At 46.9% G+C, this 24,720-nt stretch overlaps 1 protein-coding gene across 2 annotated transcripts in view; it reads left to right on the forward strand.

Annotated features, from left to right (window-relative positions):
* The first annotated feature begins 343 nt into the window (after positions 1–343).
* Positions 344–24,720, forward strand: part of gse1b (Gse1 coiled-coil protein b) — a 45,915-nt gene continuing 21,538 nt past the window's right edge. Inside the window, exons 1-2 of one of the 2 annotated variants that reach the window (XM_071538626.1) lie at positions 344–474; positions 16,627–16,824. In XM_071538626.1, the coding sequence (XP_071394727.1) occupies positions 16,629–16,824 (196 nt within the window). In that variant the 5' untranslated portion in view covers positions 344–474; positions 16,627–16,628. Of the gene's footprint in view, positions 475–14,096; positions 14,221–16,626; positions 16,825–24,720 lie in introns of those variants that run through there. The other variant, XM_071538625.1, reaches the window with a different exon arrangement.

Here is a 24,720-nt window from a genome sequence, read left to right on the forward strand (position 1 = left end):
TTGGATATGGTAATGTCTGGTAGGTAAGTCCCTGATTTCCTTGTAGTGTTTTTTTTTTTTTGGCAACAGGAAGTGACTCTCTGTGTCTACCCGTCCTGATTGGGGATGGGACATTCTTTATCCCATTGGGGGGGACAATGCGGGGTCAGCCCTGTGGACTGGAGGCGTGACGGGGGAGCAGGTGCTTGTACCCCCCGCCCCCTCCGGCCTGTCTGTCCGTCCCCCCGCCGGAGAGGAAGCCCCACCTCCCCGGCTCCCAGCAGCCGGCCGCCTGTCTCTCTCCTCCTCTCCCCGGCTCTCTGCTCTGCGCTGCTCCGTCCCTGTGGCCTCGGTAGGCGTCGGAGCTTCCTGCGTGACAACAAAAGTACAGACGGAGCCTCTATTCTCGACGGAGGGATGGATCCGCGCTTTCACCACTAACGGAGGGAGAAATTACTCATTTATAAACACTGGAATAGCCCATACTCGTTTGCGGTGAGTGCTTGCGTGTTCATCTTTAGTTAGATTTCAAACCCGGAGGTTGTTTGTTATAAACGAGCGAGCGTACGGAGACGGTTTTGTTGAGGAAGTTATTACGATGTCGAGGAAACGGGTTGTCGTTTTTTTTTTTTTTTTTTTCGAAGCTCGGTGCCGAGCCCTTGTGTACTTACGTGCGTGCTGTCTTGCTTTTGTGTGTGTGTGCGTGTGTGTGTGTGCGCGCGCGCGAGAGTGTGTGTGAGAGAAAGAGAGAGAAACAAGAGTGTCCGTGTGTAACAGAAAGAGAAAGAAACAGCCACTCATGGGCGTTGAGGCGGCTTTGTAAACGTAATAACCCTGGATGTTTATATCACGTTTTGATGAGGATTTCCAGACAATCGAGATTTAAAACACAGAATAGCCTAAAGGACTGATAGGAATAGTGGGCGACCTCCGCGAATTAACTTCTTGTAACGTTGTTACCGGTGCGCTATTGTTATTATTAGCCTATGTAAAGTGTTGCCTGGAGGGTTTCTGTGTAAAGCCACAGAGGTTCACTATTGGCCCTTTATGTAAAAATGTATTGTTGGCTGTAGTTGGCTGGTTATTCGTTTGTTGGCTCCTTTAAAATGATTGGAGAGCTGTTCGTTCAGAGCAGGAAAACTATTATTTGAAAACTATGTTTTCTGCTATTTTTCTGCATAGACATGGGCTAAATAAGATGGTGACCGCGATAGTGACACTGGTGACCATTTGGTGCTCTCGGGGGTGGGATCTGACTGCTTGTGACCCTGCGTGCGTGTGTGTGTGGCAGGTGGACCGTGTTGAATCACTTCCCACGCGCTCCTTCGCTTCTCCTTAACTGCAGGCGCGTACAACAGCTGCTTCTATTGGGATCACACACACACACACACACACACACACACATACACACACACACTACTCTCGCTCATCACACACCTCTCGGGTTTAAAACACAGTGTACAAACAGCGTTGAAGCAACAGGCGGTGGGCCAGGCTATACTAAACAAGCTGCGCTGTGTATTGAGGTTATCTGCAGCCAGAAGGAGCCTTGTTGTGTGTTTTAGCTGCTGCTGATAAGGTTAGCCATGAGTGGATATGCAGGGAATTAGGGCCTCCTGGTTTTTGACATGATGAGACTGTCCTCCTCTGCTTTATAGCTACTGATTGGTGCTGGAGAAGGGTAATTTATTACACTAACAGGCATCTGTCCTGCCATGCAGTCAAGCCCTGCCAGTGATTGCTATTGTGCTGTCATTTTTGGCAACAATGTGGTGCATAATCTAGTATCACATAACTTACAATACATTACAGCATGGAGCACAGGCAGTGATGCAGTGGTAAATAAAAAAGTTGGTAAAATACATCCTCCTGTCAGTGATCGTCATAAGGCAAACAGCCACCAATATCAAAGAAAAAACAAAAAAACAACTGAAAACTAGCTAAGCACTAGTTACATGCTTACCAGCTATGAGTGTCTTTGACCTCTCTGAAAAGGAAACCAGGTAACTTGAAATGGATCTAGCTCTCTAGCCTCCACAATCAATCTGAAATGGAGAGAAATGTGGAATGGAAAAAGCAATCTTCCAACGCAGTTGCACTGAAACGTAGCTGCAGCAGGAACAGTAACTTATGGACCATCAGATGGCCTATAAAGGTTAGTACCACAGGCATTTCAGACATGCAGTTCCACAAGGCCCTAATGAAAATCCTACAGTCTCTTAGAGAAATCAGCACAGTCCTGTAGATCTTTGCTAAGCATAAAAATCAATTACATTTTCAGAACAGCCTGCAGTCTTTCAAATATAAGGTGGTGCACGACCTCGCACGACCCTAATGCACACACAGTTGTTTCGATCGTAATCACATCATTTTGACTGTGCACATTCCACTGCGTCCATTTGCGTATGGAGCATGAACCAGCTTTAACTTCATAACCTTGTGCATCCAAAGAATTAAGCTGAACGTGTAGCTGGTGTCTCCTGATTGTGTATTGGTAGCTTGCCACAACATACACAGCAGGATCTACTGGCCCTGCCTTTACACCCAAAAACATCATTCCTATCACTTGAATTTTAAGTCAAATGAATTTCTTGGCAAACATACCATTAGGATTTGGAATAAAATGTCTATGTCTGTTAATTTCATAGTTTTAAAAAACGAAACAAAAATTTACTAATTGCGGAAATCCCATATATAGATAACCACCAAAGTTTTTGAGAGATTCTGCTGACGGACAGACAAACTAACTGACAGGCAAAAACCTGCTTGGTGGAGATAATAAAAATGTGAGTAAACCGACTTTAGGTGGGTTTACCCTTCACTACATCTCTTATCACAGTCTTATGTCTGATGGTTCCCTACATGGTGAGTACTTTAGCAAGTCTGGCTGCCAGGTAGAAATGCTTATTTTTATTTTTATTTTTTATTTATTAATTTTTTTTTAATTCTTTTTTTGTTTGGCCGTTATTAGACAGATGGAAGTAGAGAGAGACAGGAAACACTAGGAGAGAGAGAGGGGGGTGGCATGCGCCTCAGACCACTGTTCCACCAGGACACGACCCACACTGTAGAAGCCGTTGAACCCCTAGGTTATAGAAGAGTCTATACATTAGGTCGGCATGCTTTCAGGTGTCATTCTGCTGTTTGTCATGCTGCGGTAGCCTGCAGTGCTATGAGTGTCTGGGGGCTAGACAGCAGCTGTGTTGAGCAGAGTGTTGGTGACAGTTTGTCTGTGGCAACAGCACCTGGCTCTGTTTAGAGAGTGATTAGGAGAGTCCCAAGCAGCTCCCTGTACTGTTTACACAAGGAGCCCGGAGTTAAAGGTGACCCACTTTGCATTTCCTTATCAACAGCCAACATTGATAGCTTTGAATAGCACAGACTGTAGAGAGGCCTTTGCATGGGTTTACATAGCTCCCTATTGCAGAGAATAGGACGTGTTTGACTGGGCTAGGCTTAGATTTGACTAGCATTACAACAATGCCCTTAGGTGGTATGAAAATGTGGGTGCAGAGACTACTCCCTCTGTGTGTGTGTGTGTGTGTGTGTGTGTGTGTGTGTGTGTGTGTGTGTGTGTGTGTGTGTGTGTGTTGGCCTGAGCAGGGCTGTGTGGTCTGCCTATATGATGGAAGAGAAACCACTGTAGGATGTTTGGGTAATGAGGGTTTTCCTTGGCCAAGTCTCTCGCTCTTCTGCCTCTCTGTTCTGTCCCTCTCTCCCTCTCTCTCTCTCTCTCTCTCTCTCTCTTTCTCTCTCTCTCTCTCTCTCTCTCTCTCTCTCTCTCTCTCTCTCCCTCTATGTCTATTTCTCTCTCTGTCTCTCTCTCTGTCTCTCTCTCTCTCTCTGGGCAAGTCTGTTGGATTCTGTGGTGATAGGGTAATGTGGGCCTTGTTTGACAGCCTTTGACTACAGGCGCCGGGATGGAGAGAGTAAGTGTGTGTGTGTGTGTGTGTGTGTGTGTGTGTGTGTGTGTGTGTGTGTGTGTGTGTGTGTGTGTGTGTGCGCCAGTATCCCCTATTGGGTGTAAAAACAGATAGTAAAGGTAAGCTGTAAACGGGATGGCTAGTGAAGACAGCTGAATAAACAAGTCATAAAGCATTTGTCTGAGGGGGAGACACAGCGAGATAGACAGGTAGACAAATAGACGGGTGGACAGACAGACAGACAGATGCACACCCAGAAAAGTAAGAAAGAAGTTGTGAGGCACATGGCCAGAGAACTAAGAACCTCCTCTGTCTCATGACTTTTGTTCTCTCCCCTCTTGCATTTTGCTCCATATTTCACTGATAAAGCTGCTTATCACTATGTGTGTGTGTGTATGTGTGTGTGTGTGTGTGTGCCCTCTGTGTGTGAGATCAAGCTTAACCTGCTCTGTAAGCTCAGCCTGCCACACACATGTCCCTGTGTCACCCAGCTTGGCAGTTAAACAGTTCTTCATTTTTCACCACCAGGTATTGTGTGTGTGTGTGTGTGTGTGTGTGTGTGTGTGTGTGTGTGAGAGAGAGAGAGAGAGGGGGGAGGGGGAATCCATGCTTTCGAGGATGGTCAGGGTGTGGCGCTCATTTGCCTGCCATGTCGACCGACACACACACACACACACACCCAGTCACACACTACACAGAGTTAGGGCTAGACAGTTAATAGTACATACCATAAAACTTCCAGTAAAGACCGGGTCTCAGATAGTGTCCAGATCTTTAACAATAGGTGGGAGTGTTGTGTGTATATGTAAATAAGGACCAGTCTCCAATAAAAGCCAATAAAAAAACAGCAGAATTACAGAAAGTCCAGTCTAAATTCATTCAATATATTTATAGCTTAAAATATCCTAAAAATTACTAAGATATCCCAAAATATATTACCAAAAAGAGAAGTTGCATACAGTGGAACACATTGACATGTTTATCTCGTTGCCATAGTTACAGATACTGGCGTGAAAGCCTTGAAATTCATAAGGCAAATGTAACTGTACCGCTTGGATCGCTATACAGCATCCTGTCTCTTAATCACCAGATGTGTTGTTGTTGTAGCAATAGTAGTATAATAGTAGTAATAGTAGTAGAAGTAGGAGTAACGGTAGCAGGAGTAGCTGAGTTACATACCGGTAATATTTTTACAGGCCTGAAAAAGCAATTGTATAAATGTTGGCTCTAATAAAGGCCTGGTGCTTTCTTTTGTTGAGGTACGTTATTGGGGCCATTTGTTGAGGCCATTATTGGAAGGTTTAAGGTAATTATATATTGCAATTTTAGTTTGTAATTATAGAATTTGGCAATATTGACACATTTTATTTTGTTTCAGTTCCTTTATTACACCCGCTTTTTGAAAACTAGATGTTGCTATAATATGCAAAATGTTAAATAAATAATTTTGTACCCCAGATTATCAAGACTCATAATCTTGATTAATAACAGTGTTCACAGCACCTAGAAAAAGAATTCAGATGATAATTTTAGCCATGTTGTGCAGTCCCACACAGAGTGAACAAGATATTACAGTAGGAACAGCTTCTTAGTAATGAGTTGCATCTCACTTGGCACAGTCTGTTTTACTTGTTATAATCATAGCTTGCATGTAGATTCACCTGGCCGGTCCACTTCATGGAAAGAGGAAGTATTTGTTCACTCTGTATATCCATATTTCTCTCTCTCTTTCTTGCTCTCTCTTATCTTTCTTATCTCCCTATCTGTGTGTGTGTGTGTGTGTGTGTGTGTGTGTGTGTGTGTGTATGTGTTTGTGTGTGGCAAGCAGATGTTATCAGTCACCTGATTTGCCCCACTGTGCTTCAGGAAAGAGACACCTGACCTCACACTGATCTTAGTAAAAAACGTGCACACACAAACAGATGAAGAGTGTGAGATTTTGTGCTATTTTCTCTGCCGTTTAACGTTTATTTTCCCCTACCTAACCCTACCCTGTTTATTCTCCTTCAATTTGCTGATTTTATCTTTGTTTGCAGTGTTGTTTCCATGGTCTATTACTATCGTGGTTTTCTGTATATTTATCTGCCAACCTTGGGCATTTTTGCTTTCATGCTAATAAAGCGAATTAAAATAGGAGCCAATTGAGTTAGGTAGTCACTCTGCCCTTTCTTTGTGGTAGAGTCCCATGCTTCGAGACCCATTCCCTGACCTGCATTGGAGACATGCTGCTTTAATATCCTGTGTGATTTTATTTAGACAGCAGACAGCCCGCTGCACAGCAGTGTCATAATTGCCAACAACTATGTTATGTTATAGATGTTGTATTTTCTCTGTTCAGTTGGGATAACATTGCATAAAGTTGCAAACGGATACAAGAAACATTTATTCACACGCAAGTCAGTTTTGTTACATTTCCCAGGCCAAACCATGTTCTAGATGTCTTCAGATTGTGTGTTTGTGTAACTGATGTTTGCTGCTGTCGTTGTCATACCACAGCGCCTGATAAGCACTGGCCAAACAAACACAACACAGGCAACACGAGAGCGGTAGATAAGAGAAACATACACACACTCCATACTGGCCATACTCGCCTATTGCCCTCACCAGACTAGCTGCTCTTCCATTCAGCCTGACTTCCTTGGTTTGTGTGTGGTTCTCTGCACGTATCATGTAGTGCGTGTGTGTGTGCGTGTGTGTGTGTGTGTGTATGCTTCCTCCAGTCACACTCCTCTCCCAGTATAACCCAGTATTGTGCCAAAGGCCACTCTTCAACAAAGGCCTTTTCTGTTGCTATCACACATCATCATCTCTCTCTCTTTCTCTCTCTCTCTATCTGCTTCTATTTCTCAACGTGTCTCTCCGTCCCTGTCTATTTGCCTGTCTCACTTCCTCTGTTTCTCCGACTCTCTCTCTTTCTCTCTTTTTTCCGTCTCTCTCTCTCTCTCTCTCTCTCTCTCTCTCTCTCTCTCTCTCTCTCTCTCTCTCTCTCTCTCTCTCTCTCTCTCTCTCTCTCTCTCTCTCTGAGGTATCTGCTCTATCAGCTGACTGTCATATTGTGTGTGTGTGTGTGTGTGTGTGTGTGTGTATTAGTATACCTCCTTGTGAATAAGAGCGAGGTCAGATATGTGTGAGAAGAAGTGAAATGCCTTTTGATCAGCTCAAGCATATAGAGCTACTTGTCTGTATTGGTGGAGGCCAGAGTTGCTCCCATAGAAGATGTTAGAAGATTTAGGTACCTTGCTAGTCTTGTTTTCCTCGGTTGGCCTTCACATGGCTAAAGGTTATCCATTTTTGGCACCATTAATTTCAATTTCCGTTTATATTTTCCACATACTTCATTCTCATTCTCAGTTTCATGTCATCCATATGTAAAATCCTTCCCTTGACATTACTGAACTGGCTCTTCGCATTGCCAGTGGCGAACAAAACCGTCAAGCAAAAGTATTCTTTTTGGCAAAGCCATATTCCAAAAGGGAATTATTTCCACGCTTTTCTTTTTGCATGGCTTTCACTTAGCACTTAATGCAAAAAGATTTATGAGTTTTGAATTCCTTCTGCTCCTGCTCATTGGGAATGACTATTCACTGTGAACACTAGCCTCTGTTGAGCCCAGGTCATGGGAGTTGGTCAGGTGAACTCCCAGCGTGTGGTTCTAATATTAACTGATTAATCCATCTCTTATCATTCAATTAACTGTTGATTCATAGATATCCGCCACATTGAGTGGGAAGTCATGAGGTTTCCCTGGTTTTGAAAGAAAGGACCATTTATTTGCAGCATAGAGGCTTCACCATAGGTCTGATTCTACATGGTTGCACACATTCCAATTGATCCAGCTAATTGCCGAGCAATGCAAATGCAAAAATGGCTTGTAATCCCTCTTAAAAAATAACAAATGCTACAAACTGAAAGGCGTAAGGCCATTTAAGAATAATTCACCATTTCTGAAGACTTAAAATGGACATTTTGGACATCTTTTTGGTGTATTGCTTGGTTGTGGCTTGGTAATCGCTTTGACCAGTCAAAAGTGTGGAGCCACTAGAATTAATCCTGTGATGAGTTTTCTATGCTGCTAATGAATGGTGAAAATTCTTGCAGAACCAGGGACACCACATTCCCACAGTCCCAGGTTTTGTTGGCATGTCCAGTAGAAATCTTGTCTCTGTGGCTAGCCACATGTGTGGCCATGGCGACGGCTGGTCGTCTCCAGCTTGCTTAGAGGCAAGAGGTTCAGTAGTCATACCATACATCATCCACACAAACACACACACACACATACGAGCAGAAAGGCACACACACACACGCTCACCAATTATACCAATTACAAGATTACAACAGGGCAACTCTCAGCAACTGGACCTTGCTATGGAGAGTCAAGTGGGTGCTGTGTGTGTGTGTGTGTGTGTGTGTGCTTGTGTGTGGTGCAGCCGCCAGGGAGTCGAGGCCCATGCAGAGCACAGGGAGTGCTAATTAGCCAACCACAACCCGACAGAGTACATCACAGAGAGAAAGAGAGAATAGGGGAGGGAGAGGTGGAAAGGAGGATGCAGTGATCAGGGGAGCGAGCAAAACAGCGCTCAGCTCCCGAGGAAGAGAAGAGAGAGGGGGAGAGTGTGTGTGTGTGTGTGTGTGCGTGCGTGTTCGCTGAAGAGCATCACAGGTGCAGAAACAGTGATAAGCTCTGCGGCAGCTCCTCCTTTTGCACTTATATCTGTGTGTTGAGCCCATGTGTGTTTGTCTCCATGTCCGCATCTGCAACATCTGTCATGTCTCTCTCCCTCGCTGGGTAGTGCCACTCTGCCATCTTTCCCTGTCCCGCTGTAGCAGGTGAATTTGATAAAGAGAGAGAGCCGGCAGGAGCTGGCGACGATGGCGATGAGTCAGAGCCGCCTTCCTGCCTCCTCTCAGTCCAACAGCTGGGCTGAGGCTGGCCCTCCCATCAGGGGAGCAGCAGGGCCGTGTCCCCCCAGTGAGAGGCTGCAGAGGGCACAGCCATACAGACAGCAGCTTGACTCCTGGGGCATGGACCACAAAGAGCCAGAGACACAGACAGAAGGCTCTTATGTGTGTTTGCGTGTCTGTGTGTGTGTGTGTGTGTCTGTGTGTGTGTGTGTGTGTGTGTGTGTGTGTGTGTATGCGTGCGTCTCTGCGTGTGTGTGTTCACACTCTCTAAGCAGCGTTGTGAAGCGTAACCAGACTGTTCTGTCATACGCCCACGCTGGTGTCTCAGAGAACACAGCCACACACTCCCCAGATGACATGCACACGCACACACACACATACTACTACCACCATCCAGCAACCCCAACCACAGCCGCTATGTAATTAACACACAGAGGAAATGGTGGTGGTGGGGGGGAAGGGGGTCGGATGGGAGGAGGAGGAGGAGGAGGAGGAGAGAGAAAAGCATCTCTGCTCGTGCCTAGCCTCAAGACACTCTATTTCTCTGTGGCACTGTGTGTGTGTGTGTGTGCTTTGGAGAATAAAAGAGAGAAAGGTGAAGAGAGAGAGAGCGAGAGAGAGAGATGTCGGCTGCTCTTTTGAAATCCCTGTGTTTTTGTTGCGAGCTGCTGGCAGGCAGGTGGAGGGAGGGGGGGGGGGGGGTGAATACAGAGGGAGCGGAGGAGAGGAAAAGCAGTAGGAGGTGAGGGATGAATAATAACATGCGTGCACACACACACACTCGTACGTACACAGCCATATCATTTAGACCCACACAGGGTAAAAGACAGGAAGACTGCTCTCTTTGCTCCTTGCACAGAGGTGTGTGTGTGTGTGTGTGTGTGTGTGTGTGCGTGGGTGCGTGTGAGTTCAAGACAGTGAGAGCGAGATAGAGAGCTAGGTCAGAGGGAGCTGTACTCTCCTCTCTGCTGTAGCTCCATAATGGAGGCCTGCTGTATAATGACAGCCCAGACACAGGCAGTACTCTCTCTCTCTCTCTCTCTCTCTCTCTCTCTCTCTCTTCCTTGTTCTTGATTGATCTCTTGCTCTCTCTCTCTCTCTCTCTCTCTCTCTCTCTCTCTCGCTCAGTGTCTCTCTTTCTCCCCCCTCTCTCTGTTTCTCTCGCTCTCTTTGTCTTCCCTTTCCCTTTTTCCCCTTTTCTTCTTTTCTATCTCACATTCTCCTGTGGAATTGTCGCCTTTGATTCTCCAGCTCTGCAGCCATAGAGCTGCTGTTTCAGGTTTTCTCTGACATTAAGGTTTCTCTTTGGTACGGAGTAACAGAGACGGCACCCACACAGGCGTGCACACACTCGCACACACACACACACACACACACACACACGCACATACATCCGTTCCGTAGTGCCTAAGGGTAGATTGCTCTGACATCTCATCTCAGAAGTCAAACAAACCTGGAACTACCAGAGCAGGTTTATCCTGCTGCGCTTCTGGAGAAGGCGTGTGTGTGTGTGTTTGTGTGTGTGCAAGAGAGAGAGAGAGAGAGAGAGAGAGAGAGAGAGAGAGAGAGATCATGACTTGTACGTATTTGTACAGTTTATGTCCAAGCCCTGGTTTTCATGTGTATGAGCATTCACAGCCAGCTTGAAGATCATCCTTCATTCTTTTATCACTGCTTCAAGTGCTGCTTTTGGGTACAATGTATGAAGTGCTATATTCATAAATACTATATGACTTATAGATATGATATTAATTGTAGAGGATCCAGTCTGTAATAGTGTTGATTTTGTTTGTGTTGATTTTTTGAGTTATGTCGCCCTACTATCCTTGAACGAGTACTGCAGGTTGTTCTTTTGTGCTGTCAGTCAATAAGTCAAGTCATAGTAGTTGGTGTCACTTTTTGCCTAATTTTGGGCTGATAAACTTCATTTTGATTGTGGTGTATTTTAAGACTATATTCCATTCTGTGCTGCTAGATTGGTGTCATTTACATTGTAGGAAGTCCATTTTAGTCCATTTTTATCAAACCTATTCTAACTGTATATAAAACCACGCCACCGTATAAGTTGGATGAGCTACTTGCTCTGGGACACTTCAGCAGGGTGGATACTTGCCAAAATGGGGGCTTGAACCTGGGTCCTCTGGTTGAAGGAACTCACTATGCCTCTCTGCTGCCCCAATAAAGTAAAACCTCTTTAGGTGAATCATGAATAGGTCAGAGTGAGTTATAAGCAGTGCAGTTCCAAGCCATGCTGGTTTGGACTTGGCCGGGCCAGGCCGGGCGGCTGGATCAGATAGATAGGCCAGCAGCACTGCACTGCTAGTTTTAACGAGCTGATAGGCAAATCCCTTCCTGGTTAAAGATTAACCACTCTCTAGAGCTGCCACTGCATTATCTCCCCACTGGCCCGGGCACACAGGAGCCAAGAGGATTTACTTTATGTGCGTGCATGTTTGCGTGTGTCGGTGCGTGTGTGTGTGTGTGTGTGTGTGTGAGAGAGAGAGGGAGAGAAAGAGGGAGAGGGAGAGAGAGAGTAATCTGCATTCCAACCCGCAAAAGGGTGGAACTGTGTGTGTGTGTGTGTGTCAGTGTGTTTGTTTGACTATGTGAGTTAGTGATCGGCTTTACTCCCAGCGGGGTGTTAAAACTGTGTGTTTACTGTATGTCATTTAGCAGTCAATCTGCTGTTTGTGTGTGTGTGTTGGCGGTATCATGTTTGTGTGTGTGGTTTGTTGTAATCTACATTCCTTTTTTCCAGGGCTTTGTTTTGTTTTCCCTCAGGGCGTAACAGCAGTCAAAGGGTTAATTGTATCAGGAGGCTTGGGTGTAACAGATTCCTTTAACCCTTGGGCTGTCAGGAAAAATCTTACACTTTGTGCTACCGTGCCAAATGATCCAATTTACTCCCGTCTCCTTCTAAGACCTTCGCATTTTGGTCTAAACCTTGCTAGTGGGTGAAGCCTTTCTCCTTTCCATAACCCATGGCGCTATCAATTAAAGCCTCTTTTTTTTTTTAGTCTTTCTTTGTGTGTCACTGTATTTCAAGGCAGTGTGACGTAGGTCGTTTCAGCGAGAGAGGACTCCCTCTGTTTAACTGTGAGACACCGCCATCTGCTGGGTGTTTCAAGAACCTGGGCCAGAGATTACCTAGATTAGAATATTGAGCAAGTCTGTTGTAATCGAGTGATGATTAGAGGTGAAGCCAGGTTCAGTTATGTGGAAATGCATGAGACATTACTTATCTTGGGTTGTTTAGATGATGCTATTCATCGTCATCGTCACCCTGCGGTATTTAGTACAGAGAGCCGTCTGTGTTGTTGAGCTGGTATTTTCCTCTCTCTCAGAAGTAAAAAAAAGTAGAGACAGGAAGTAGAGACAGTTCTCTTTTTAAACCATCTGTGTCTCTCCTTGTTTGCCCGCGTGTCCTCGACACGATCTTCAGTTTTGACAACAGTGTTGTCTTTTCCTTAATCCAATTGCGCGTGTGTTAATCCCCTGCCTTGAAGTGGTAAGTGTTTCCCTGTGTGTTTCTTGGGAGAGTCATTGAGAGGCTAGATGAAAATAGGCCTTACTGAATTCTCTCTCTCCTTTTATCACTCTTTATCCTTCATACATAAGCTTAGAGTTCTTAGACCGCTGTCCCAACGCCTTCTATTGAGGCTGAGATGTGGTTGAGCTGTGCTTTTACTGCTAAACACCAGCAGAGGGAGACTGAACAAGCGTCTTTTTGGGAAAACTGTGTTAACACCCCCCACACCACACACCCCACACCCTCCCAGCATGCGGTCTGATAGTGTGGTTGTTCATACAAGCTTCTTCAGAAAGACAAACTCCACACAGGCAGTGAAAAACACACACTCTCCTCCAAAACGAGAAACCAGAGAGATGCTCTTGGTGAGGCTGGACAGGAAGAGGGAGGGAGGGAGGGGAAAGAGAGAGAGAGGGAGAGGGAGAGGGTGGGGGTTCTGTGTTTTCTCAGAGGAGCCAGACCGTGGCCTTAGGAACAGAAAGGGGCTTTGTTGAGAAGTGGCCTGTGGCACAATACTAGCCACCGTGTAGCTTTACTCCTAGGATAATCTCTCTCTCTCCTTCTATCATATCTCTCTCTCTCTCTCTTTCTCTCTCCCTCTCTCTCTCTCTCCCTGCCTCTCTCTCTTGCTCACTGGCTCCCTCACCGTTCTGAGAAAAGTAGCAAGTGACGGAAGGAGGAAATGACTAAAGAAACGACTCATTCACACCCCTGCAATGACAGCAGGATGGACGGAGGGGAAGTCAAACCCACGCTTTAAAACCCTTTCTTTAGCCCTCCACCCCCGACCACCATGACACATTAGTCCCCCACCATGATAACATCTGTAGTCATGGGTGGGTGTGAGAGTGTGTGTGTATGTGTGTGCAGTGTGGATGTTAGATGGCGTGTGTAAGTTTTGGTACTACTTCCTTGTTTGTGTGAAATGGTGAAGGGTGATTATAGACTATTTTGCATGTGTGTTTGTATGTGTGAGAAAGAGACAAGGGAGAGAGATTCTGACACAAAAGGTTTGCTTTCTTACGCCATAGGGCTTGACACAGGCCAGGACACGTCCTCTTCTTCTCTCTCTTTCTCTTTCTCTCTCTCTCTCTTTCTCTCTCTCTCTCTCTCTCTCTCTCTCTCTCTCTCTCTCTCTCTCTCTCTCTCTCTTTCTTTCTTTCTTCTCTCTCTATCTCGATCTCAGGGAGGGTGCCTCACATATTTAACCTCCTACCACCCACCTCCACCCCCCCATCACTCCATACCCCCCAACTATACACACACACACACACACACACTCCCTTTTGCTCCCCAGCAATGAGGTCAGATGTGGTGACCGGCTGAGCCCCCCCCCCCCCCCCCCCCCCTGTCTCCTCCACCTCCTTTTCTCTCCCCCTCCCCCCGCTCCCCTTGGCAGGGCATGCATGCCTGTGTCTGTTATCTACAAATGGCTGAGGAATTATAGGTTGAGAGGGGAGGAGGAGGAGTGAGTGAGGGAGAGGGGAGGGAAGGAGGGGTGGTGGTGGGGGGTCATGTGACATCGCAGCAGCTGCTAGGCTAAGAATTTCTGTTTTCTCTTGCTCAGAGAGAGAGAGAGAGAGAGAGAGGGTGTGAGAGCCAGAGCGAGGAGGGGAGAGATAGGCAGAGTGTGTGGTGTGTTGCTTTGTTAGATAAGCTCCAAACGGTCTTTGTGAGCGACAGCGCGAGAGACAGGAAGGCAGGCAGGCAGGGAGGGAGCGCGGACGGGTGGGAGGAGATAGAGAGATAGAGGGAGAGCGAGAGAGAGGGGAGCAGGAGAGCAGGAAGATGGTGTGTGTCCCGGCGGCGGCTGGCGGTGTGTGCTGGGCTGGGCTCAACGTGAAGATGCAGCCATGGGGGATCGGGGCAGCTCCACTCCTTTGTGCAGTAAGGAGCTTCGGCCACGCTTTTTATCTCTGCTACTCTGAGGGGGGTCGCGAACCGCCGCTAGCTCTGGATGTGCGCCTCTGTGTGTGTTTGTCAAGCTACGTGCTTGTCTGTCTTCTCTTTCACTATGTTTGTGTGTGTGTGTGTGTGTGTGTCACTGTACGTACTTGTCTGGCTCTCTTTTTGTGCTGTGTTTGTGTGTGTGTGTGCAGAGTCTTTAAATGCAGGTTGCTCTATCTCTATGGTGGTAGATTTTTTTTTCTAGTTCTGTGAAAAGTTCCTAGTGCATGTATAATGGTCTCTACCCCCTGTCCCTCTCTCAATGTGTGTGTGTGTTTGTGTGTGTGTGTGTGTGTGTGTGTGTGTGTGACTGAGGAAGGTGGGTGGAGCAGTACTCTGGTGTCTTGACAAAGTCACGATACTGCGCTGGGCAGTTGATGTGTGTTAGCTTGTGTGCCAGTCTCTCAATGGTGCTCTGTGTGTGTGTGTGTGTGTGTGTGTGTGTGTGTGGAGACAGTAGTCATTGTTGATTCCATTATTAATTGTGTGCTGGGTTCATTCGGAGTGCACTGGGTAACTGGGAGGTTACAGGCAGGACAGCTTAGAGGTGTTGGGACTCTTATTCATTCCCTTAAGCTTGACTTACCTCTATGTGTGTCCACACAAACAAACGCACACATGCATGCACACACACACATACACACACACACAGACAGAGCGCCGTGCCCCTTCCCTCTTCTCAGGAGGGAACATGATCTTTTTATAGCCCCCTCAGCCTCTGGGGCAAACCCATATATAACTCCTACTCATCTAATTGTGCTATTGATATACTGTTAGTGGGCAGCTTTCCTTTCAGTGAATGTGTATGCGTATGTGTGTGTGTCAGGTGGAAATTGACTTTAAATGTAAATTTAGAGAGGATTCTGTGCCATTACGTGTGTGTTTGTGTGTGTGTGTGTTGGTGTAATGGTTAATGCCTCTGCCCCCGTGCAAACTACTCCTGTCTGAACTTACACTAACCTCTGAGCAGGGAGCCATGCTTAGCGGGACTGTGTGTGTGTGTGTGTGTGTGTGTGTGCCTGAGCGCGTAGGGCTATCACACGCCGCTCTGGCATTTAGGGATTCCACTGAGCGAGGGGCTGTCAACGCGGTGTCACCTTTCACCACACACACACACACACACACACGCACACACGCACACACATGCACACACACACAGGAAGGAAAGAGACAGCCGTCTCACCCCCCACCCCTCCAACCTCCACGGAGCTCTTGTAAATCTGAGGCCAGAAGGAGACAGGAAGAAAAACCCTTCATCCCATCCACTGCCTCTGTACAATGTTTTTTCTCTCTCTCTTTTTAGTTGAACTAAAAGTTTACATGATCCTTTTCATGCACAGTCAGTCTCAGGACCCTAGAGCCTGAGAAATCCCAAAACACATTCAAAACCTATTGTAAAAATCCAGAAATATGCGGCTGGCAGTTTCGGAAACATTGCATTTTTTAAGTTTCCTCCTACAGTGTTGTCATATTCCTATTCCCTGATTAGAGAAGGGCATTCATAGCATGAAGCACGGTGTGGATAGGACAGTTTTACTTAAGCTATAGAGTTGTATGATGGGACCACAAATTTGTAATTTGTTCAAATTTAACAGGGATGGCAGTGGATTGGTTAATTGTGAAATTGTCCTTGTATATTTATTGTAATTTATTGTAAGTCAGAAATCAAGTCACCCTGGTAGAGTACATCAATATTGTAATACTATTGCGGCCAATGATGATGGTATCATTATGAAATGATGATGGAAGGCTTCTGTCTGTGTGTTTGTGTGTCTATGAGAGAGATCGAGTCTGATTGGGTTTTTGCATTCCTGTCCTTTATTGGGGGGAAGCTCAGTTGAGGTGTTGTGTAAACTCTCTGGCAGACACACAGACAGACTGGACCCCCTTGAGCAAGGGAAGGGTGACCTGCCCTCCTAACCTCTCACCTCTGACCCTAAGCCATACAGCCAAAGCCCCTCACCCCCTCGCTCCACCAATCCCCATCCGCTCCAGCTGTCACACACAGACAGCCAGCCCCAGGCTCTGCTGCCCTGCTTCTCTGTGTCCAAGGAAACTGCTCTGTGCCACGTTCTGTTCCCATGTAATTGTGTGCATGCATGGGTCTGTGCATGTTGTTCGCAAGTATGCGTGTTTGCATGTATGGTTCAGGGTATCCATAGGGACTTCTAGCGCACATGAGATGTGGATGTTTTCTCCCTGGAGACTGATCAACCACTGACTGATTCACTAATGACTGACAGACAGAATTGACCAGCAATCTGTTGCTAAACCCAACTCCTTTCATCTGAGCACAGTATTGGATATTAACCTATTCCCATTTTCCCTCTTTGTGTCCATTCCCAGGCATGAGCCATGAGCCAAAGTCACCATCTTTAGGAATGATCTCCACGGCGACCCGTACCACGGCGACGGTCAGCCCCCTCACCCCGTCGCCTCTCAACGGCTCCATCGTAGCCAATGGGAGTCCGGCTGCCCAGTCAGCTCACTCCGGATTTGCTGCAGCCCTCCGTAAACTGGCAAAACAGGCTGAAGAACCTCGAGGTAAAGAAACACACATACACACTACAGATGTAACGAATGTATGTGACACAAATTTTCATGATACAGACGATAAGCATTGTGGAGTTGAAAAAACGTTGCGCTCTAATATTTAAGAAATTACATTCAGAACAATGTTCTCTCTTGTGCTTTGTTTGAACATGAGAGAGTTCAAGGATAGGAAGCTGTAGCCTTGGTCATCGTGCTTCGGTGAGTCCAGCTGAGCTCACCATTGTGCAGACGAAGGCAACAAGATAGACTTAAGGTGCTGAGGTTCTGTCAATTATTGAGTCTGCTGTGTGGCAGCATCTGGGCTTTTCAGTTAAGGTAGAAAACCGTAACGACAACTGACAAGACAAAGACTGTTTGCAAATATTGTCAGAGAGCCTTGCCTTACGCTGCACCATGCAACAACACAGTGAAAAACTCCAGTCGCCAGTATATGGTTAAATGTTGCGTTTGAGTTTTAAATATGGTTTTAAAGGTCTTAAAAATATAGCTGTTTCCCTTTGTACTACCTTACTAGGGAAACATTTTCTTTGTTGTGCAGAGCAGATGTATACTTTACTGGGAGTGTTGTTGTTTTGTTTTGTTTTGTGTTTTACTCTTCAGGCTTATTTAGGGCTGAAATTGGTAGTAAGTGTTATTTGAACTGGCATTAAAAAGGTCATGAAAAGTTTTAAATTTGACTTACAGAAACCTGTAGTCACGTTGTTCATGTTGTGCACTTTTGTTTTTGTTTTCTCTCAGAAATAAGGACTTTTTTCAGTCCTAATTGTTGCCATTCAGATTTTGCTCAAAATATTGGGATTATAATAATATCAAACCGTGAACCCAGTATGGTGCATCAAACCGAACCGTGAGCTGACTATATCCAGTGTTTCTGTTTCTGACCCCGTCTGTGCATCACAAAATTACTGTTGCACATCCCACTCTCTATAATGTGATGTAAATTTGACAAACTTGAGATAAAAATTGTAAAACTTTTTAAAAAATCTACATGGGTGGGAACAAACACACACACACACACACAAGCAGACAAAAACAAAGACACGCACTCAGTTTGCTATGAGGTGAAGCCCTTTGACAATATGGCTGGCCACCTTGACCCATACCCATAACCTATATGATTGACTTAGGTGCACTGATTCTCCTGCGGAGCTGTATGTGCGTGGATGTGTATTTTGTGTGTTTGTGTGTGTACATTTGTGTGTACATTTAGATTCCAGGACCAGTATGCAGAGCTGAGTGCAGAACTGCTAATAGCACTAGAGTGATATCCACACTGGATTGAATTAGCTGGGCTCCCTGGAGATGCTGGGACGCAGAGAAGCCACTCTAGCTGACCCACTTAATGTGCTGTGTGTGGGTCCATGTGTGCTTAGGTGTGCTTGTATGTCTGTGTGTGTGTGTGTGTGTGTGTGTGTGTGTGTGTGTGTGTGTGTGTGCATGTCACTGTGTGAGCATGTGTGTTCTGTAATGCCCCTTCATACATCCCTACCTTGTCGATGCGTTAACCACACACACACACACACACACACACACACACACAAACACACAAACACACACAAGAAACATGCTATTGAATTGCCCATCTCTCATCTATGGTAGTATGAATATGAAATAAGCATCAGGTGGCAGGGTGAGGAGTTTATAAGAGCAGCTTTACTAATTGGAATGGCATGATATGATCCTATAACACTTCTCTCCTCCTGGCTCCACACACACACACACAGACACACACACACACACACACACACTTGCCGTCCTTCCTCTCCTTTCTCTCAATCACACTTGCATACACATACAAACAAGCACACAAAGCAGGATCTGCACAGGAGAACTTCAGTAGGGTGATTCTGGTTCTGAGTTTATTTTGGGTTTAAACAGTGTGTGTGTATGTTGTGTGTGCATATGTATGTGTGTGTGTATGTTGTGTGTGCATATGTATGTGTGTGTGTGTGTGTGTGTGACCCTGTGCCTTGGCTCCAGAGAGGCCCAGCTACCCTAGCTGTCCACCCCTGCTCTGGCTCTTAAATCAGCCGGTCCCCTCCTTCCTGGATGTCCCTGGACACCTTGCTCCCCAGCCCACTGCAGCCTGGGACCCAGAACCCTACAAATGATTTATAACAGAGAGAGAGAGTGTGAGAGAGAGAGAGAGAGAGAGAACTCAAACCCAATCCCTCCTTACCTCCCTCTCCATCCTTCTCCAACTTTGTCTCTCTTCACTCCCTCTACCCTGCATGCCAGCTCTATTATGTTCTCCCTCCGACTTTCTCCAAAACAAAATCTGTTATCACTCTCCTTCTAGAGCCCCTCCAGCTTGCCTTTTCATTTTGTCTCAGGCCTTCTCTTTTCTTTCATTAAAATTTTTCATTCTCATCTTTCTCGTTTTCCCTTCTTTTTGTTTGTCAGTTACAGCCGGAGAACACAAGGATTGTGTTCTTTCAGGCGAGTTTTTTTTCCTTTTCCGCTTTTTCATTTTTCGTCGTGTCGCAAGGTGTGAGTGAGTGTTTGTGATTCATGATCTACGAAGGCAGAGAGTTCTAGTCTGTGTCTCTGTCATATGATCAGACACCAGATCCTGTCTGATAAAGCTCTACCACCCTTTTATTAAAAGCACAAAAAAAGCCCCTTTGTTATTTTTGAGGCCTGCTGACTGCGCTGCCTGGCTGGTGTAGGCAGTGATGTGTGGGTGAGTCAGCCGTCAGGCATAAGGGGCGACTCTGCCCACGTTTGGAGCACCGGCTCTGGGGTGGGCAGAGAGGCATGTAGCCCCTGGAGGTCTAGCCACCTCTCTGTCTGCAGAGCCTGTATTTATAGACAACTGCGTACATACACACACACACACACACACACACACACACAAACACCCTACACATGCAAACAGTTGTCTTTGCAACTGTGTAAGCCTTGTGATTCCTAGCATGCTGCAGCCTGCTGTCCTTTCATTAGCTATTTTGACTCAGCCTCTCTCTCTCTCTCTCTCTCTCTCTCTCTCACTCTCTCTCTCTCCGGTTGATATATTGAGGTGAATAGTGCAGTATATATGAGGTGCCATGACTCAGTGTCCTAAAGCCTAGAGGAATTAGTTAGGTTTGTGTACTAGTATCAGAGCCACTGGCTGCCAAACTGATTTAAGACCCTTAGCACGTTTGCTGTTCTTTATACATGCACCCCCCCACACACACACACATACACACACACACACATACACACACACATACACGCACACCGTCACTTGTCTGTGGCGAGTATAATGAATAGCTCTGTGTACTGAGTGCTGTGCTGAAGAGGGGAGGTGATGGATAATGAGTATCAGAGCAGCATAAAGGACACACACTCTTGTCTCATGTACACTTGCGTGCACACACCTGGTAGCACTCACACACGCACATGCACACACACACACACACACACACACACACAAACAAACACGAACACACACACTGCCTCAGAATGGCAGGCATGCTGGTATCTGATTAATTAGGCAGATCTGGGTTTAATCCGCACACTCGTTTCTTCTCAACACACACACAGACACCCACACACACACACACACACATAATACACATACACACCACCAGTATTGGATGACTGGGTTCATACCCAGCGTAGTACACTGCTTACTGCCTGGGGAAAGAATCAAGAGAGTCAGAGAATAAAGGTGTACAAGATAGAGGGAAAGACTTGGCTGGAAAAAGAGGAATAGGAAGTAATTAGTAGATTTGTGAAAACCTGAGGTGTGTATGTGATGTGTGTGTGTGTGTGTGTGTGTGGCCGGAGGCTCCCCTTGTTTCTGGGAGCCCAGAGCATGCTGGGACAGCAGGGCAGTGTGTCTCTGACCTCTCCATCTGGAGCCTGCCTGGAGCTCACACAGACTCGCTGCACTGTGTGTGTGTGTGTGTGTGTGTGTGTGTGTGTGTGTGTGTGTGTGTGTGTGTGTGTGTGTGTCTTCAAGGCAAAACCCTTCAGGCTCTGACTGTCCCTGAAACACTCACAAACAAGCTCATTTGCCTTCTCTCTCTCTTTCTCTCTGCCTCTCTCTCTCGGTCTCTCTTTCTCTGCCTCTCTCTCCCTCTCTCTCCCTCTGCCTCTCTATCTGCCTCTCTCTCTCTGCCTCTCTCTCTCTCTCTCTCTGCCCCTCTCTCTCATTCTCTCTCTCCCCATACACAGTAACCTCACACCTCTCAGAGCTCTGTTTATTAGCAAGCCAGCATTTAAGCATAATATACAGTGGGTACAGTCAGCAGAAGGCACAGAGGATTGCTCCTCTTATTTCCCTCCGCCATCTTGTACCGTCTTCCTTCCCCTCGCTGGCACGGCAACACACACTGTGCCTCTCCCCTCCCCCCACTCAGTGATGCAGATTACAGGCTTTGTGTTGTGTTGTCGGTGCGTGGCCAAGACTGTAGTAGCAGGTGTGTGTGTGTGTGTGTGTATGTGTCAGTGGTAACTGTGTGTCCATAAGTGTGTGGTTGTGTGTGTGTGTTTGTGTGTTGAGGCTTGTGCAAGTGTGTGCTGGTGGGGTGGCATATGGATGCAGGGTTGGCTGGGCACTGCTATGCACACCAGGTGTGAAATGGACTGTTTAATTAAGTGCTGATGTTGTTCTAATGCATGCTGGGAGGGAGGAGGTGGAGGAGGAGGAGGGAGGACGGAGGAGGGGGGGTGGGGGGGTGGGGGGGTGAAGAGCACCTTCTGCCTGGCAGGGCTGGGGCTGGCTGTGCTTGGCTGTTTTGGCAGAGGCTGTGGTGGTAGTGTTGGTTTGGGGGGGGGGTGGTAGGGGACATTTGGCGCTGCTGTAACATTGTTGTATAGTGTTTTCTTCCTATCAAAGCTTAATGATCCAGTGGGATTCAGTGCTGTAACTGCTGGACTCTCCCCCACTGAATAAAAGAGGCTGCTGAAGAGCTATGATGACTTTTTGGCTTTTTATGTCTTTTTCTGTGACAGGGTCAGGAGCTGAGGTACAAGGTGCTGGCAACGCAGGGACACTTGGCCGCAGCCTATGACCACAGCTTTGTGTATTTGTTTGTGGCAGGTGATGGTAGTATTTTTTGTGTGTGTATGTGTGTGTGTGTGGCTCAGCTTGAGCGGTCAAGTGTGGAGGCAGTCTGGGAGAGTGGGACTGGTAATAGAGGAGGCGATAGAGAAAGGAGCTTCACATTAATCACACACAGCCTGGGACTGAGACAGCACTCGCTCTCTCTCTCTCTCTGTTCCTCTTGCTTTCTCTCTCTCCCTCTACGTCCCTCTGTCTCTCTCTCTCTCTCTCTCTCTCTCTCTCTCTCTCTCTGTCCCCCCCATCAGCACCACACACACATACACATACACACACGCACACAGCAAGCAAGTGACAATCATTACAGCTAATGAAGTGCAGGTAGTGAGCTGATGAGCCTATTTCAGACTCTGGGGATGAAGGCTGTGCTTCAGTCATCCTCCTCTCCCTCCTCTGTCGCCCCACAGGGCCAGCATGCGTGGCCATCTTCTCTCTGTATAGATGGAGGGGGAGGAGCATATGGCAGAATGACACCAGTTTGGTGCCATGCCTCATATATGATATTTCTCCTATGGGCCTGGTCAACGGGCACCACATCAGATACAGGGACGATGTGGAGTGGAAGGGAGGTGGAAAGAGAGGGATTGCTATGGAAATTAGAGTAGGGGGATTGAGGATTGAGAGAGGGGGGAATCTTGGGTGAGGGATGGAGGCTTGGTGAAGAAAGAGGCTTTAGGAGGTGCCTGTGGTTCAAACAGGATGATAAAGGGAAACACACATAGATGCACACACACACACACACACGCACATGCATGCACACGTGTAACCACCCTCCCAGACGTCTCCCTTAGCCCTTACCGGCTGTAACTGTTGTAAATGTGTTTATGAAAATTGTATGCCGAGTCTGACAGATCCACGCCTGGTCGGCAGGCAGCATGTTTGAAGAACAGAAGGAAAAAGGGAGGAGGGCGTGTAAAGAGGTGGTGGGTGGGTGGCTGGGTGAGGGGGTGTTGTTAGAGAGCAGGAGGAGGGAATGATAGAAGAATAATAGCTGTTTGTGTTTTGTGTGCGTGCGCGTATGTGTGTGTGTATATGTTGTTGAGGACGGATGCCTGGAAGTGTACTGTACACAGATTCGGCAGGCTGTTAGAGGAGAATGAAGCCATTGGTGGAAGGCTCTGTTCTCTTTTCTTCCCTCCTTCCCCTCACCTGCTTCTCCTCCTGCTCTCTCTCAATTATTTAGTCCCCCCCCCTCCTCCTTTCTGTACCTCCTCCTTCCCTCAAGCCTTATTTGTTCCCCATCGTTGTGTATGTATGTCTTCTGTGTGTGTGTGTGTGTGTGTATGTGTATGTGTGTGTGTGTGGTGAGTGAATAGGCTGTGACACTAGAGCTGTATTAAGTGTAGCTCCGTTCCCCAGGCTGAGTGGGCTGCTATTGATTGGCCTAGTCTTGCAGGGGAGAGTAATGGCTCTCCAAGGTGAGGGGGGGAGGATTAGGCCACTAATTGCTGTTGTGCAGACAAGATATAGCCCCCCGCAACCAACCCACCCACCCACTCACCCATCTGCACCCATATCTCTCTCTCCACCTCTTCTTTCCTCTCCTCTCCATCTCTCGTCTCACCTCGCACCTCTTTTGCACTCTCTCACTTGCTATCTTTTTTTTCAATCACTCTCCATCTCCTATCATTTTTCATTTTCATGTCTCACCTCACATGTATCACCACCATCTTTTCCTCACACCTCTGTCTCTCTTTTTTTCTTCTTGCCCTCCCCCCCTCCCTCACCACCCCTATCTCCACTCGCACATAGATTTTCAGATTTTCCCTAGACTGTCACCTTACTGCCATTATTGATTCTTTCCATTATTTAGTGATATTAGTCAGAATGAGGTGTTTAAAACTAGTCAATATCCTGACCGCACCTACCATAAGCTGACGTTGCCTGTTAGCTTCTGTTGCCACGGAAACCGAAGCAGGGCAGAAATGGCGGTTGTGGTTGTTGTTGTGCTGATGGTGATAATTGGAGAGGAAGTAGACCCGATACTGGCCTGTGGTTTCAACTGCTTTAATATGTGGCTGCATGCAGGCACGTAGACACACACATGCACGTGTGCGCGCACACACACACACACATCTCCTGCTGCTCTTGCTGCAGTAGTAAAGTGTGTGTCCCATTGAGAGGGTGGTGACCCATTTTGACTGTCTAATGCTGCACTCACTCTGAGCTGAGGAGACATACACACTGTACTGTCAGAGGAGAAGAGAGGGAGGGAGAGAGGGAGGGAGGGAAGGAAGAAAGAAGAGGAGAGAGGGAATGAGAGGAGACATAGTGACAACACACAGGTTACTACACAGAAGAGAGGGTGAAGGGAAAAGGAAAGACGGAAAGGAAGACCGAGCAGAGGGAAGATGGAAAAAAAAGACAGAAGGAAAGACAAATAGGTAGAAGTAGAGACAGGATGCAGCTGAAAGAAAGAGAGGGAGAGAGGGAGGAGATAAAGATGTAAGGCTGGAAGGATGAAATTGCAGGGTATGTGTGTGTATGTGAGCATATGATATGTGAGCTTTGGAACTAGACAGGGAGAGAGAGAGAGACAGAGAAAGAGAGAAAGGGAGATGTGAGGAAAGCGAGGCATGTGACCAGACCATGACCCTGCGCTACAGGGTTTCCCTGGAGGGCTTTGTTAATGTGGCACAGCTACAGCACAGCAGAGAAGCTCATTGGGCCAGCTCCCTACCACCTGCTGTGTGTGTGTGTGTGTGTGTGTGTGTGAGGAGGAGGGGGGGCCTCTGTGCGTGACTGTGAGTGGGACCGACTGTGTATACATTCAGTATGGCTGTTTCACTCTCTTTAGCAGTGTGTTCTTATGGTGTGTGTGTGTGTGTGAGCGT

The sequence above is a fragment of the Centroberyx affinis genome, unplaced genomic scaffold (assembly GCF_046629955.1).
Source record: "Centroberyx affinis isolate AG114_WGS23_722 - 3 ecotype Tasmania unplaced genomic scaffold, CSIRO-AGI_Caff_v1 ptg003319l_1, whole genome shotgun sequence".
Taxonomy (NCBI): domain Eukaryota; kingdom Metazoa; phylum Chordata; class Actinopteri; order Beryciformes; family Berycidae; genus Centroberyx; species Centroberyx affinis.